We start from the raw sequence: 14,929 nt of genomic DNA, 5'->3' as shown, positions 1-14,929 counted from the left end.
CGCTTTCCAATGTCTTGTTCAAAAGAAATCTTCTTAAAATAAACTTCTAAAACAAACGCTGAGGCCAGCCTCGTTGTCTGTAAAGTCTGTGCATTAGTTTGCATTCATGCACATCTGTGCATGAATGGCAAATTAGGACGGTTGATGAGACACCTTGTAGTTTTTACTGTTGGCTAATGGCTGGTGAGCAAAACATCGCTGCACGACCCTAGGAGAGTCAGAGAAATCTGCAGAGAGGCCCGTTCCCGATTAGATTTACAATTTTTTCTTGAAGTCACATTTGCATTTGGTTGTAGTTTTTTCTTTTTTCTTCTTTTCCTTATGCAAGTGTTTCTCTTTATACCTGCACTCCTGCCATCTATGCTCTACATAGGGGCAGAGGAGCTGCTCTTTTTTTTGAATAGTGTACGTTTTATTCTCAACTTTTGATCTAGTCTCATACACAGCGCAAATACCTACTGCCAGAATTTAACATTGATTATAAAAGTGTGCAGTTATTCCAATTTTGTATTCAAAATGGTTTTATTTGACAAGCTGGCACTTACTCAACTAAAGTGTTCTGCTTAAACCAGCAGCTTCTGGCTTTAAAAGCAGTAACTGTTTGGCCCCAGAGGTTTTCGAAGCTTAAAAGTAAAAAGAAGTACATCAATATCTGGCTTGGTATGGTGCAATCATGTGCAAGTCTTTACATCGGAACGGTTGATATCCACTCGTTGATGCGGCAGGCTGTTAGCAGATTTCTATTTTAACATTTCAAGTGACCACAATGACATTATTCAACAGGGTATTGAGTAACTTTCAAAATAACTTTCTTAACAGCTCTTTGAGAAAAGACACCATAAACACTTTTTCCACAACACTGTGGGACTTATATTCTCCAAATGCCAACAAATCTCTCTGAAAACTGCCTTCAAAATATCCCCCTGCTCAAATAAATTATGAAATGGCCTTGTAAGTAGTTAGATCCAGCAGAAAGTTTTATGTATTCTCACTTGGAGTGTACACCCCCACATACTACCAGTTAGTTTTTATCTTCATGTCTCTTTTTTGCCTAATTAGTTTCCAGATGAATTTCTTCTTTCTTCTTTGTCACAAACTATTTCATCGATTTTTGTGCTCACTTTGACTCCCGCAGGAGCGGGATCTCTCTCCTTTTTGATATCAAAAGTCTTTTCTGTCTTTCATTTCTGGTAACTGGTGTTATTGTGATGTGAAACATTAACCCGACTGAGCAGCACACCACTGCTCAGGGCGTCCTCTTCTATCTGACACACCTAGAGTGCATCAAACTCACTGTCTCTAATCTGCATAATATTCATCTAATTGGGCAGGGGAGTGCAATAAATAGACACTACAATCACTGCCAGGGTTGCCCCGAGGGCTATCGACAGCCGCTTGCATTTTAATAGCTTCACTCGTTGTAGCTCTTTTGTTTCACTGCACGGTTTGATACACTTTCCATTAGCACATGCCCACGAACAAATGCAGAGGGTACTGCTGCACACTGAGGTGTAGATGCCCACACAGTAGAGCTGCAGTACAGTATGTTGCTTTGCTGAACGTGTGTGTGTGCGTGTGTGTGTGTGTTGGCATTGAATAGCTCAACAGCACATATGGAGGATTGAGTTCCTCGTACCTGCTTACAAACACACAGAGGGAGGTGCAAGGTGGGAAGTGGGAGATAAACTATAGTGGATTAGTAAGGGTTGTGTAGATGTTTGTGTCTTTCTGTGTGTGTGTGCGCATAGGTGTGTCTGCACTTGAATGCGACGTCTTGTTTATGTGTGTGCAGACAGACACAGCTTTGGGCCCCATGTACGACAGTGGTTGTCCTAATCTATGGAAGCAGTGGGTTGTATCCAACCAGTCCGAGCCTTGGGGATTTAGGCCAGCTAATTACAATGTATAGTGGCTGGCTGCCATGGTAACATTGGTTGGTTGGGTTTGGGGACTGCGGGGACGGGGGGTAACAGCAAATCATGCATGTGGCTCTGGAGGGGAGGCGGAGGGGGTTCTTTTCTCTTGCTGCTTACAGGCATATGGCATGTGAAGATATGCAGCTGTAGTAGAATTGTCATTCATTTGAGGTATAAAGAGACACTGTTTCCTTTTATCGGACTCTTCTCTGGCAGGGAAGTGCTCTGGATGTGTGCTCACAGTTTGTGGAGTGGATAGTGGGCACACATCCTCATTAGCATCATCTCAGTACCTTGGTAGTGGAATGCATACACAGAGTAAAACATTAAAAGTCTCGTCTGTCTGCCTGTGTTAGATGTTACATGCTGTTAAAGTTTTGATTTTGGATTGGCAACTCTTCTGTCATCTTCCATTAATGCACAAGCGCCGTCTGTGCTTCCTTTCGTCTTTCTTTCTCTCTCCAGTAACTGATGTGTGGGAGTCCTGCAGCTTATTGACCTTTTAAAGTGTTCTCAGCCTGTTTCCTGAGCACAGTGGTTAGCTCTATCCGAGGAGCCTATCCTTTATCATCTTGATCAGGCTGGACGAGGGACAGGGGGAACAAAGACCCCGGCTTGACTGGATGACTCACAGACTTTCAGACCGTAGCAGCTCACAGCTCTTGACGCTGGCTTAATTAGCATCATTTAGCATTACTGTAACGTCAAGCCAGTAGAAAGTAATGCACACACTGACATTTAACTGTAATTTTGGGTCTGAATCACTAGAGAGGCCACTGTTGTCCTTTCCTCTCAGGGAGTCGTATAATCTGTGGATTATATCTATACAATAGAACGAGATTACGCTCAATAAAGAGAATATATTTCATTATTTTAACAATGAATGAATACCTTTGCAAGTAAATTAGTATTAGTAAGAGGTAAAAATGTCCTATCTCTTCTGTGAAATTGGATTATACCTTAATTATTAGTGATTATTAGTTCTTTAAATAGAATTGTAGAATTTCCTCACAGGCCAGTCACACCTCTGGTGACAATGATGCATTCACACCTCTCCATGCTGCAGCATCCACTCATAGCCTCAGTAACCTGTATTGTAACCTTTATTGCTGTTGCTACCCGCCACATCCTGTGAATTTCATGTGAAATTCATGTAGTGTATTTATAGAGCATTAAGCTCTAAACGCTCTCTGCTTGTATCCAGCATTGCTTACATCTTTAGTACATGCTGTATATACTGCATAGGTCATCAGTTTGATCATGCAGCCTGTAGTGGATGGCTGGTTCCAGTGGTTCAAGTGATCAGTGAACAGGTCCTCATTAATCACAGTTAAAATAAGTGTTCTTCATGGACACAATGAATCCAGGGCTGGTATGTTATTTTGTTTAGATGGTTTATGGGACCATAAGGCACCATCTTTTTCTCATTTCATGTTAGAGAACCTCACATTAAATGCTATTTTATTGCTCCCAAAAAGAAATACCTTGTGATGGCGATGTTTTGTGAATTAAGGTCTACTAGTGAATTAAGTTTGATTTATTGTCCTGTGTTATTCTGTGTCCTGTGCAATCATCGCACAAATACAACACATTATCAGAAAGACAGTCAAAACAAATAGATTTGGAAACTAACAAGTAGCCTGCTTAAATGTAAGATTTTCCAACAGCTTCACCTGTTTGTCCCACAAATCTACAAAACGTCACTCTGTGGTGCTGATGTGAGCATGCAAACTCACTTTAAAAGCTGATATTTTATTGAAATACACTCTACTTAGTTAATTACATGTGTTTCAAATGTAGCAGTGAACCTTAGTGGTTTAGAAAATGTCTTACACATCATCTCGATTTGACAACTTTGACTATTCCTTGTATAAGACCGTGTTGTGCTGACTGTTGTGCAACAAACATCTGTTAACAGAATGCTTCACCGATACCACAGTCACCTCTGAAGTATAGGTGAGCTTCCTTGTCAAATAAATTTCCAATTTGAGGCTCAAATACCAGGCCAGATTGGAATTTGTGATTGTGTAGCGATACTTCTCTCTAAACATCTGCTACTATCGGCCTGTGCGTGCACATGTGGCCGTGTGTTCACTCACATGTCTATAAATGCAGTTGCTTGAGGATCTCTCTCTGTGTGTGTGTGTAAGTGTGTGTGTGAGTGGGTGTGTCTGCATATTAATCACTACCTAAGCAAGCTGGACTGATCACAGTTGAGAGGGCTCCTGGGGGAAGCAGCATGCAGTAAAGAAGGCAATCTGTTGCTCCACATCTGCGTCTCTGGCCAGTGGCTGGCTGTTAGCCGACAGGTTTATCTTTTGTCTCTGGATGGTTTTTGTACAAAAATTGTGTGAGGAGAAAGATCCCTGAGCACCTGTTGATTCTTGGGTCTGGTTCACAGAAAAAAAGAATCTATTAAAAGCTAATGGAGCAGCAATTCTTGTGCAATAATTTTATTCTTTCTTTTCTGTCCTTAGAGCTTAAGAGTAGCTTAAACTGCAGTTGCACCAGCTGGACAATTTTGAGTAATTTGTATGAAATATAACCACTGTATTTTCACATTTAATGTTGTAAAGGTTCAAATACGTCTATACAGTCACCAAAGCTCCCCTCTTCATTTTATAGCATTTTATTTGAATCATCTGCATATGGTGACATTAAATTGGTTTCCAGTGATGTTATATATCTGCTAGTTCTGTCCTTAGAGTCTCATGTCATGTTGCAGCTGGTGAAATACTCAATGTTGATGAGTGGAGTAACGGGCCCGGGTTGTAAAGATAGACCTTCATAAAGGCTTTTAATTTCCCCGGTGTCGCCTCTTGATTGATGACCGCGGGACAGGGAGGCGTAAAAGCCTACATGTACACCGTAACACACACCCTATGAACACACATCTGTCAAACCTCTGATGGATTGTCATGGTGTCATGGCTCCACAGGGCCGGGAAGACTAGTAGCTGATCAGGAGACAACAGGAGGCAGCACTGTGTCTTTTTGTTTTCCTTTCCCTCTCTCTGTCTTTTATCTGGTCTTTGGAGAACTGCATCTGTTATGGTTGAGCTCACTTACATCTTTTGAGAGCGGCGCTGAAGACGCAGAGGAATATCTTGTCAACCACTCAGAACACACACACACACACACACACACACACACACACACACACACACACACACACACACACACACACACACACACACACACAAACACACACAGAGCATATATACAGTAAAGACGGTTGAATAATAAACATGTACAGACATGCTGAGACTCTCACATGCACTTTGTCCTTTTAATTACCTCCCCAAAGAAACTTGAAAGTGCACAACAACCCTTGCTTGTAAATACACATCTCTACCAGAATAGTGTGTGTGTGTGTGTGTGTGTGTGTGTGTGCGCGCTCAGTCACTGCAGCCATGCACCTATACAGAGGCAGTTTGCAGGGCTGCTTCTTGGTGCCCACACAGTGTTAGCTGGCTGCAGGGCATGATGTAATCCCTCTCCTCCATAGAAGAAGTTGCTGAGCAAGGCAGCACAACTCCCTGATTGAATTCTCACACTGCAGCAGCAACTTTTCCTTCCCTTGACTTTATTAGTTTGCAACTTTGCACAGCCAGTCCAAGCTCCTATAGATGGACAAGGGAGAGAGCTGGGAGGAGGCTAATATACAGGCGATCCTATGGAGGCTTTTATTTATTTTTTTGTCCCAAGGAGTCTCAGAATCTTGTCTCATTTTTCCTCATCAGCAATTATGTATGTCAATTCTACTACTGCAGATCTTCACTGGAGAAAATAAAGGGTTAAGTGTGGGCAGCATTGCAGTAGTTGCTGAGCAAGGGGAAAACTATTTGCATGTTATCAGTATTCGAACCAGCGACATTTTGGTTACAAGGCAGCTTCTCTAATCACACTGAGGTTACTAATATTTTTATACCGATGTGGATTTTCTTGAATTTTCTCACTGTGTTTCTGTACTTGAGAAAATGACTATATAGTTATACATCAGTATTTTAAAAGTGCGTTTTTGGAACGAAATCATGCCACAAAATCACAAAAGTAAGAAATCAATACAATTAGTTTTTTACATTCACTTTGCTTTTGTGATTTCTTTTTCAGATTTCTTTTCAGACAAACTATTGATCGTCACTCATCAAAAAACAAATTCACAAATGTAATATGAATTATTATTAAATTCTTTAATCCATTTGTATACAGAGGTGTGGTACTCATTTCTATAGCTGCAACAGTTGGTCGATTAGCTGATTTACAGAAAATTTATTGGCAACCATTTGGATGACTGATCCGTTGTTTAAGTCATAAATTCTCTGTTTCGAGTTTCTCAAATGCGAGGCATGGCTGCATTTCTCTTTTGTATTATTGTAAACCGAATATCTTTGGGTTTTGGGTTGTTGGTCAGACAAGAGATCTAATTTGAAGATGACACTTGCACTTGTCATTTTTCACAGTTTTTTTTACATTTATTAGAGCAAACGATTAATCAATTAACAGAGAAAATAATCAGCAGATAATTGATACTAAAAATAGTCGTCAGTTGCAGCCCTAAACATTTCTGCCTTTAGAATAGGGGAAGGAATTTGAAAACGAATTGCATTGGCAGAGGACAGGTGTTTACATTAATGCTGACTCATCTGTCATTAGGTCAACACATAGTATTGTTGCACCACATACACACAGTCTGCTGCCACTGTTGCTTTGTCCACACCCACACAGAATACTTATATTCTGCTGTCGCTACATTATGTATTAGAGTTGATTCAGAAGTAGGCAATGAGAAAATGAGTTATCTCAACATGCAGGTACAGTAGCTGAGCAGAGGACGGCTATATTTGCATACCAGCATGTTTTTGATGTTTCCACATAGCCGAATGGTTTGCAGCTGATGTAAATTGCTTATGTTGTTTTTTTTCTCACAAACACTTTTGTATATGTGTGTATGCTTTTGTCTGACATTCATGTGTATACACTTGTGTGTCCCTGTTGCTGTATATGTGTGTTTGTGTGATGGCTGCCTCTGTCACTCCCAAGTAGCCCAGTGGACATTGGCTGTGCGATGTATGCCTTAGCAGGTGTCTGTAGTCCCACTCACCCATCACATCACTGCCCATACCACTCCATACCACCTCCCCTTAGACACACATGCACACACATGCTCATGTCTGAGCATGAAGGTGAGGTTACAGAAGCAGCCATTTTCGTTGACTCTGGCTTCGCTTCAGCTGAATGCTCGGTGTAGTTAAGCTGGAGACTGGCCCTCCCGCCATAGTCGCTCTAAGCAGGGGTCAATGCGTGTGATGTCGCCTGGTAGTGGAGCTGTCACTTAGCTGCCCAGTGTGGGTGCGAGGAAGTGATGCAGCACAGGAGAGGTCACAATTTTTTAGCTTTTTTAATCCTGTCTTCCTTGTTTTCTCATATTCTTGCTGTGCAGCGCGGGGTAGGAAATTATTATATGTTATAAATGGTAACACTTTGCATAGCTGACACTGCCACTCAGTGAAATTTCAGTGCTAAGAGTCTCAGTCTTCTCATGTCAGCATCCCACCCTTGTGCCATAATGATTAACCCCAGAAGTATTAAAGAAGCCTCCTTATTTAACTGCATTAGAGGCAGACCACTGTAAAACACCTGTATGTTTTTAGATTTTACCCAGTCTGTATTTTACTGCGGATATTTGTATTAATTGTTGAGCAGCAGTAACAGGCATGCAGGTGACTGAAAAACAAAACAAAAAGGAAAGCTGAAATGTGTGCCGTGATGCACATATAGATCTGTTATGTTCACAGCGATGGATTTCTTCTTTTGTGTCTGGTTCATAATCAGTGTGTGCTTAGCTAGAAGAGAGCAATCCATATTATCCCTGCAGAGGTTTATTGTTTAGTGTGGAGGGGTGGGTGAATGATGGAGTTTCAAACACCCTAGCAGACAGTATTCTCTCTCGGTGGAGCCCTCAGCTAGTTTATGACTCAGGCCCTTTTTAAAAGTTTCTCTTACCCTCTGGTATAAATAGTACAGCTCTTGCAGGAACATTGGCTACCTCCCGACATGACCAAACAGCTTATTGGCAAGCAGGAAGCATTTGCATCAACCTGGCCAGTTGTCATGGCAGCCTTTGTCCTTGCCATGGAAACGAGGGCCGGTTATTTAGAGTGACATGTGGATTTAGAGCTGTCTGTCAGGAGAGGTTAACAGTGAGAGTGATGTGAGCTGACACTGGGCGGAGGTCACTGGGTGGGTGAGTGGGTGGCGGGGTAGCAGGGATGGGACTGCAGATTTAACTGGTTGGTTATGCAACAATACTTTGACTTAATTACACAGCAGGCATAGCGGACCATGTCTGCTACCACGCACACCACAGCAGTGATTCTCAGGAGAACCTCTGGACTCTGCATCACTGGCACCCATTGTTTCTCTGCTGCCAGCTGTCAGTGGTGAGAATCACATCAGAGGGTACTTGCGTATTGATGAAATGGGGATACATGGGTTCTGTAGTCACATTATGATTTCTAAACATGAGCTTGCCATTCAGCCCTTCACCTCTGACCTCTTTAAGGGATCACATAGGCAACATTTGCATGTTCTGTCCCTTTAACTACAAATAACGTGTACTTTACTTCCAACCATTATCCAAAGCATATCATGAGTTTTTAGTTTCTAGGTTTCAGAAAAGGACTTCACTTTGTGTCAGAATGAAAATCATATTGCAGATACTTGTAACTAGCTCAATATAGACGACCAATCTCTGTGAACATTTAGTCTGCTGCTTTGTTTTGTCAATGTCACCTTATTGTTGCGAGGCAATGCAGCTGCAAGCAGGGAAAACTCTTTGTTGGTGGAGTCGGCTGCTGAAAAGTGTTGCATTCACTTGCTGTGTTGTCTAAAAATCTAACCTGGAGGACATACAATAACCAAACTGTGACAATATGAAAATATAATCTAAATCTGGTTTATTTGCATTTCCTTTAAAGAGCTTATTATTGTTGTTGTTGGGACGCCTGGTAGAGCGTCCGTTCTGAGTCCTTACCGCAGCAGCCTGGGTTAGAATCCAACCCGCGGCCCTTTGCTGCATGTCATCTCCCCTCTCTCTCCCACGTTTCCTGTCTCTCTTCAGCTGTTCCTATCAAATAAAGGCAAAAATAATCTTTTAAAAAAAGAGCTTATTGTTCAGCAGCTGGCACTCAAATGTCACATTTCAGAGTTTCCTTGAATTCTTTAAGGTGTCATGTGGACATAAATTGCATCAGAGATTGAGGACCACTATAGCTGACTTTGTCCCTGTCCCTGGCATTTATATAATTGCTCTGTACTCTGAGAAGAACATTGGTAGCATTTTGGCATTTTTATCATGTTTCTGATTTGTTTCATTGCATTCACTCTGATCCCTTTTGTAATACATTTTCTTTCACCACATGTGGAACTAGTTGCTCTGAAACTGCTGAGGTAGTTTTCTACTCACAAGGCAGATTTAAACACTTGGCGTTTACACTCTGTCACATAGACTTATGCAATCACTGAAATGAGCAATTTTGCATTTGCAGATCAGAGTGGTGTGTGTGTGTTTACCCCATTTGAAAGGTTTTCCGGTGCAAGCCATTCCTTATTAACTGGAGCCTCATTGATCTAACCCCATCAATGCACACCAGAGCCTATGAGTAATTGTGTAGAGTCCTGTATGTATCTGTGGTGAGAGTGACACAGTGAGAGTGTCTGTGTTTCCTCATGGGCTGCACTAATTTCCCAAAGCATTATGTGGAGTGCAAAGGGGGTCCAGAGAGAAAAAGTAACATCAACATATCACTGACACTGTTGAATTGAGCTTACCTACCATGCTGTACCGAAAACAAATTCCATTCATTAATAAATGATTGATTGACTGCGATTCAAAGGGAAAAGGTAGTCTTAATTTTGTCAGTTGAGACAGTTGTGGTTGTATTAAAAACTAAACCATCTCTACTGAAATGACTTCAGTTAGTAGCTGTTAGAATCACTGTTCTAAGGTCACAGCAGCAAATGGGGAAAAAGTGGTACTGCTTTCATAAGGCAGTGGTAGCACTTATCTGCAGCTGGTTCAAACCATCCTCAACATTAAATCTCCCTTTAAATCAAAGCTTTTCTTTCTTCAAAGCTCTCTGCAGGCAGTCCTGCCTCTGTCCGCACATGCAGGATATGAACAGTGTACACGTGGTCTTCCTCATAGCTCTGTGGTCTCCACTGGTGGCGTGTTTATCCATCCTCTCAGTTCAGCTAATGGGGCTATAATAGCCATCAGCTCTAGCCCAGCATTTTATCGGCACTGAAGGAATATGTTTTTATGTATACAGGTGGCTCTTAGCTATTTGTGAGTCTGATCAGTGACTGTCAGGTGACATGAAGGTCAACTTTGCGTCCATTTGTCAGACATTGAACCCTTGTATATTCACTCAGTACGACCTTTTTAATTTTTACAAAAAAAATAAAAAACCTGACTGACCTGCAACTACATCTACAGTACAGCGCTCTACTACCACTGACATAAATAATATCCAATGCAGCCAATGGCTTCAGAGCTGCTAACATGTCTAGATATACTTTTGTGTGTTGTCCTGGATGACAATGCACATCTAATTTAATGGACAGTATAAAATTTACATTTACAAATGAGTCAGTGATTATATGATGTACCTGGTTCCCCATTTGATAAGAGCCAAGGGGGCCTGGAAAAATCCAAAGTACCTATTCAAATAGTCCAATGAATAGTTAATAGCTTCCATACAGGAACTGCTCTTTTTGTGCATGAGTTTGTTGCTTCCTCCTAGGCTGTGGGTATTGTTGATTACAGCATTATTGCCTTAATTTGAATGAGTGCTCTCTGAAAGGTTCATAACAGTGAAAGTGTTCAACAGTGAACAGCTTCAAACCAGTTCTCTTATTTCCATATCACTCCTTTGGCAGTACAGTTATTGAATTTGAGTCGAAGAAATGGGACCAGTGGGACTTGAGTTGTGACATACTGTTTGCCCGACTGCCTTGGTGACATAGATGACTGCCAGTGAAGGTGTTTAGGTCAGACAACACTCAAACACAAGCCGACACACTCATGGCTTTCTTCTTTGAGGCAGCGTGTGTCATTCGTTCTCTCTTCTCCAGTTATGGTAAGTCTGGTTGCCTTGTGTTCGACCGTGTAGTTTCTCTGGTCTGTGGATGTGTGAGCATGTGGGACGATCTTGACAAGTTCACTTCACTGTAGTGATGTGCCATACTGAGGCTGTGTTGATTAATAGGATTTTCCTCCTCTGCAAGTCAATCATTTTACCTGGTGTTTAATCATATGTTATGTTAAGCTTGTCCCCGTTTTCTCCCTGTAAAGTGTGTGTTGAACTGCTCTAGTGAACAGTAATAAGTTAGGGCTGGTGAATCCTTTACACAGAAAATTCCCTCTCCATGGACTGACAGTCCAACATTGATTTTTCTGTTTGTCACGCATGTGGATTGTCAGGGTGCATTAGCTGACATTTCAGCCTGTCAGAGTGTGTGCAGATAAACGTGCACATGTGGACACTTGAACATTGTGACTGTGGCAGGGTTTAAAACAAACATTTTACATCCTTTTCTCTACTTGCGAATTACTGGATTTTACCTTGTCTGGTCTAAAAATTATTCAAATAAACTAATCTTCATGGGATGAATCACTCTGTTGAACTGGTTCTACCTGTAGACATACATGAAACATACTCTGAACCTCACTGCTGTAAACTTCGGCAGCTGGTTTGATTTCTCGTTTGGACACATTCTACAACTATTCAGTTTCCTCACAATTCTGTGTTTGCAACCGTTTTGGACAGATGCTGCCTATACGTCGAATGGAAATCTGTGACCTATTAAAAACTAGATTTGTGATAGAATTGCTTACTGTCATACAGTAATTCTGTCTTCTACAGATACACATTTCCTTTAGTCATATTAGATACTGATGCAGAGATTCAGTGAATGAGTCGCTCATGGTGTAAAGCTGGAGCTGCCTGTGTACACTCATTGGGGCTGCATAATTAATCTGTTACTAGTTTCTGCTATAAATGATAGATGAAGATTGAATTTAACTTACAATTCCGACTGTAGTAATGACAAGTATGCTGTAAAATTATTCCTTTTAATTGAGATACTACATATTTGTAATAGAGCCTCTGCATGCTACAGTGTAGACTGTACATTTAAAACAGTGAATACAATAAAATGTGGCAGCTACTTTGACAAAAGGACCTCATGAAAGTAAATTACTTTAGTAAAATTGACTTTTAGCCATTTGGTGATGTTGACAAATGTGGAAGTCATTAAAGGCTGTAAAAGTCTTTTGAGCCACACTAGCAGCATGGCAATCAGTTGGTCCAGGTTGATATTTTGGTAACTATTTGATAGCTTGGCTTGAAATGTCCTACAGATTTAAAAAAAAAATAAATAAATAAAAAAATAAATAAATAATACAACCTCAAGTATCAAGTTCCATGCCGAAGAGATTGGGCCTGATTGCAGACAGAGGCAAAGCTGATGACATTTAAAGATTTAATGGTAAATCAAGGCTTACACGGATGTTCAGACAGGCAGGGATCCAAAACCAGGGAGTCAATGAGGCAAACAAATTCGTAAGGGTGCAGAAATTCCATAAATCAGGTAGATAGTCCAAGACACCAAGGTAGGAAGTTCAAACACAAGAAAGGGCTGGTACACAAGGCACAGAAACCAAGACAAACTGACACAAAATAACTGAAGCACACACACTATATACACACAGGTGAGGGCAGGATAATCAGACACAGGTGACACTAATTGAGGTGGAGCCAACACTCAAAGCTTGAGGGAAAAGCAAACAAAGACAGGGAGTAAAACTACACAAGACACATGAGGCAGCACACTACAAAATACAACCGGAAACAACAAAACCCAAGACCCAAAACCGTGACACAAGTGTAGGTAGGGAAAGAAACATGGGGAACACATTAGAAAATAAAAAAAGTCCCCTCAGTTACATTATATTATGGCACTCCAGGCAACATTGAACTTTTGACATCTTTTTTTGTGAGCATGTTAGGGTGGTGTTGTGAACATTTTAAAAGTAACTTTTGTTCCTTTTAAAATGAACATGTTACATTTTTAAATGAGCCACATCTTTTTGTATCAACATAAAATGGATTCTTATGGTTATCCACTACCTTTTCAAATTCATTCATTCATTCTCTGGGTGCCTGCATTATTTAATGCCTTCCTTCTCTATATACCTCTCTCCTCTGTATTATCTGATGGCTTATATAGTGTAGCCCAAACCAATCTACAGTACTATACTGCTGTTTGCCTCCATACTGTAAACATTTGTGACTAGAATTTCACCTGTGAATACCAAAATGATGCAGTGTTGTTGAAACAAGAGGTAGAAACCCACTTCCTGGTCTGATAATTTATGTGGTAAGAGTGTGCTGTATATCTGTCATGCGAGGCTCTGCGGTGCCCTTTACAGTGTTTACAGTAATTCCTCACAGAAGTGCATATTGTAAAGTTACACATTAATGAACAGATGAACCAATGGAGGTTCTGAGCCTGCGTCTGTGCACTTAATAAAATAGATGCCACCATGGATTACCTGTATCGCAAACTCTGTCCTTCATAGTCTGTAGGTACTAAGCTTCTACACACTAGCAGTTTGAGCATTTTAGTTCCACCACTGTGTATGTGGCGTTTTCTGCTAACTGTGTTACACCACAGTGGCTGTAATCTGAGAGTGTTACTGAATACAAAACCTTTATTTCTATGTCCTTGATCTCCTCTGTTCTGTGAATGTTTTGGGTCTTGGTCTGATCTTGTCACTGAGTGGCCAAGCAGCAGCAGCAACAGCAGCAACAGCAGCCAGCCAAGCGAAAGAGACATTTTCACAATGTCCCTTTTCTTTTGTCTCTGCTTCTCTCTCTTTGTATTTCTGTCTGTCTTGCATTAATATGGCTAATCAGACATAATGAGTAGAAATAATGACCACTCACACACCATATTGCACGCAGGGAGATTCATTTGAACACAAAATAACTCTAATAACTCACATTAACAGTTTAACACACAATGCATACAAAGATGACGGGCAAATGCATGAGAGCTCAGGCAACTGTAAGTAAGCTAGAAGCACACAGCTTGTGCATGTGTGTGCACACTGTAGGCCGTGCATGAGCCAGAGAGCAGAGTGTACAAATTTCATCCCATATGCTCTGCTTTGTCTTCACTGCTCCAACTCTGTTCTCCATGATGGACTGGCTCTCTGCTCAGCACAGTAGGGACTGTATTTCTGAATGATTTCTGCTGCCTATTGATGTTTTTGCAAATAGAAATTAATGGCCTACATCTTTGTAAAAGAGGGAACAGACCTTGGTACTTGTCTAGACATGAGTTCTTTGTTGGGTGCACCATGTAAGGCTTTCTGTGCTATCCATCCATCCTTCCAGCTCACAGCTGAGTTTCAAAACATCAACCGTGAGCTGAGAGGAAATTTAAGGATTTGATTTATAACATCAGGTAAATATCTTTAACGAGAACAGTTTTTCTCTCATGTTCACACACATACACTCACGCAACTAGGAATGGGACAAATTAGCCTAACAGGAGGCCAGAAGATGTACAGCAGAGTGAGGGAGGGAACAGATGGAAGAGAGAAAAAAAACAAATACACACAACCACACACTTGCATATCGGAAGAGCAGATCTTTTCTATGGTATGATCACAGCACATTTGGAGTTGGACAAATGACCGTACCTCAGTATTGTAACCCCATCCTCGCCTTTTATGTCTCATGTTCTACTATTTTCATCTTGCAGCGCTTCAGCACAGTGTCACTGTTTTTTGTACATGCTTCACGTCGCTGAGACCCAAATACCATTTGTCAGCTATTTGCCCAACAGCTACAAATAAACCATATGGTAGCTGTGACTCTCCACAGTCCACATACATACTCGCATATAACTAACAGATGGAGGGAATGTTTTGATTGGCAG

At 41.1% G+C, this 14,929-nt stretch overlaps 1 protein-coding gene across 3 annotated transcripts in view; it reads left to right on the top strand.

Moving 5' to 3' along the window:
- Nucleotides 1-14,929, top strand: part of abr (ABR activator of RhoGEF and GTPase) — a 132,199-nt gene that overhangs the window by 32,333 nt on the left and 84,937 nt on the right. Inside the window, exon 1 of one of the 3 annotated variants that reach the window (XM_044221974.1) lies at nucleotides 10,989-11,058. The exons of the other annotated variants lie outside the window; for them this stretch is intronic. Coding sequence (XP_044077909.1) covers nucleotides 11,004-11,058 — 55 coding nt within the window. The 5' untranslated portion in view covers nucleotides 10,989-11,003. Of the gene's footprint in view, nucleotides 1-10,988; nucleotides 11,059-14,929 lie in introns of those variants that run through there. 3 annotated transcript variants of the gene reach the window in all.

This window comes from Siniperca chuatsi, linkage group LG14 (assembly GCF_020085105.1).
Source record: "Siniperca chuatsi isolate FFG_IHB_CAS linkage group LG14, ASM2008510v1, whole genome shotgun sequence".
NCBI classification, from domain to species: Eukaryota; Metazoa; Chordata; class Actinopteri; order Centrarchiformes; family Sinipercidae; genus Siniperca; species Siniperca chuatsi.
The sequence above is the reverse complement of the archived record's forward strand: the minus strand, read 5'-3'. Positions and strand labels throughout refer to the sequence as shown.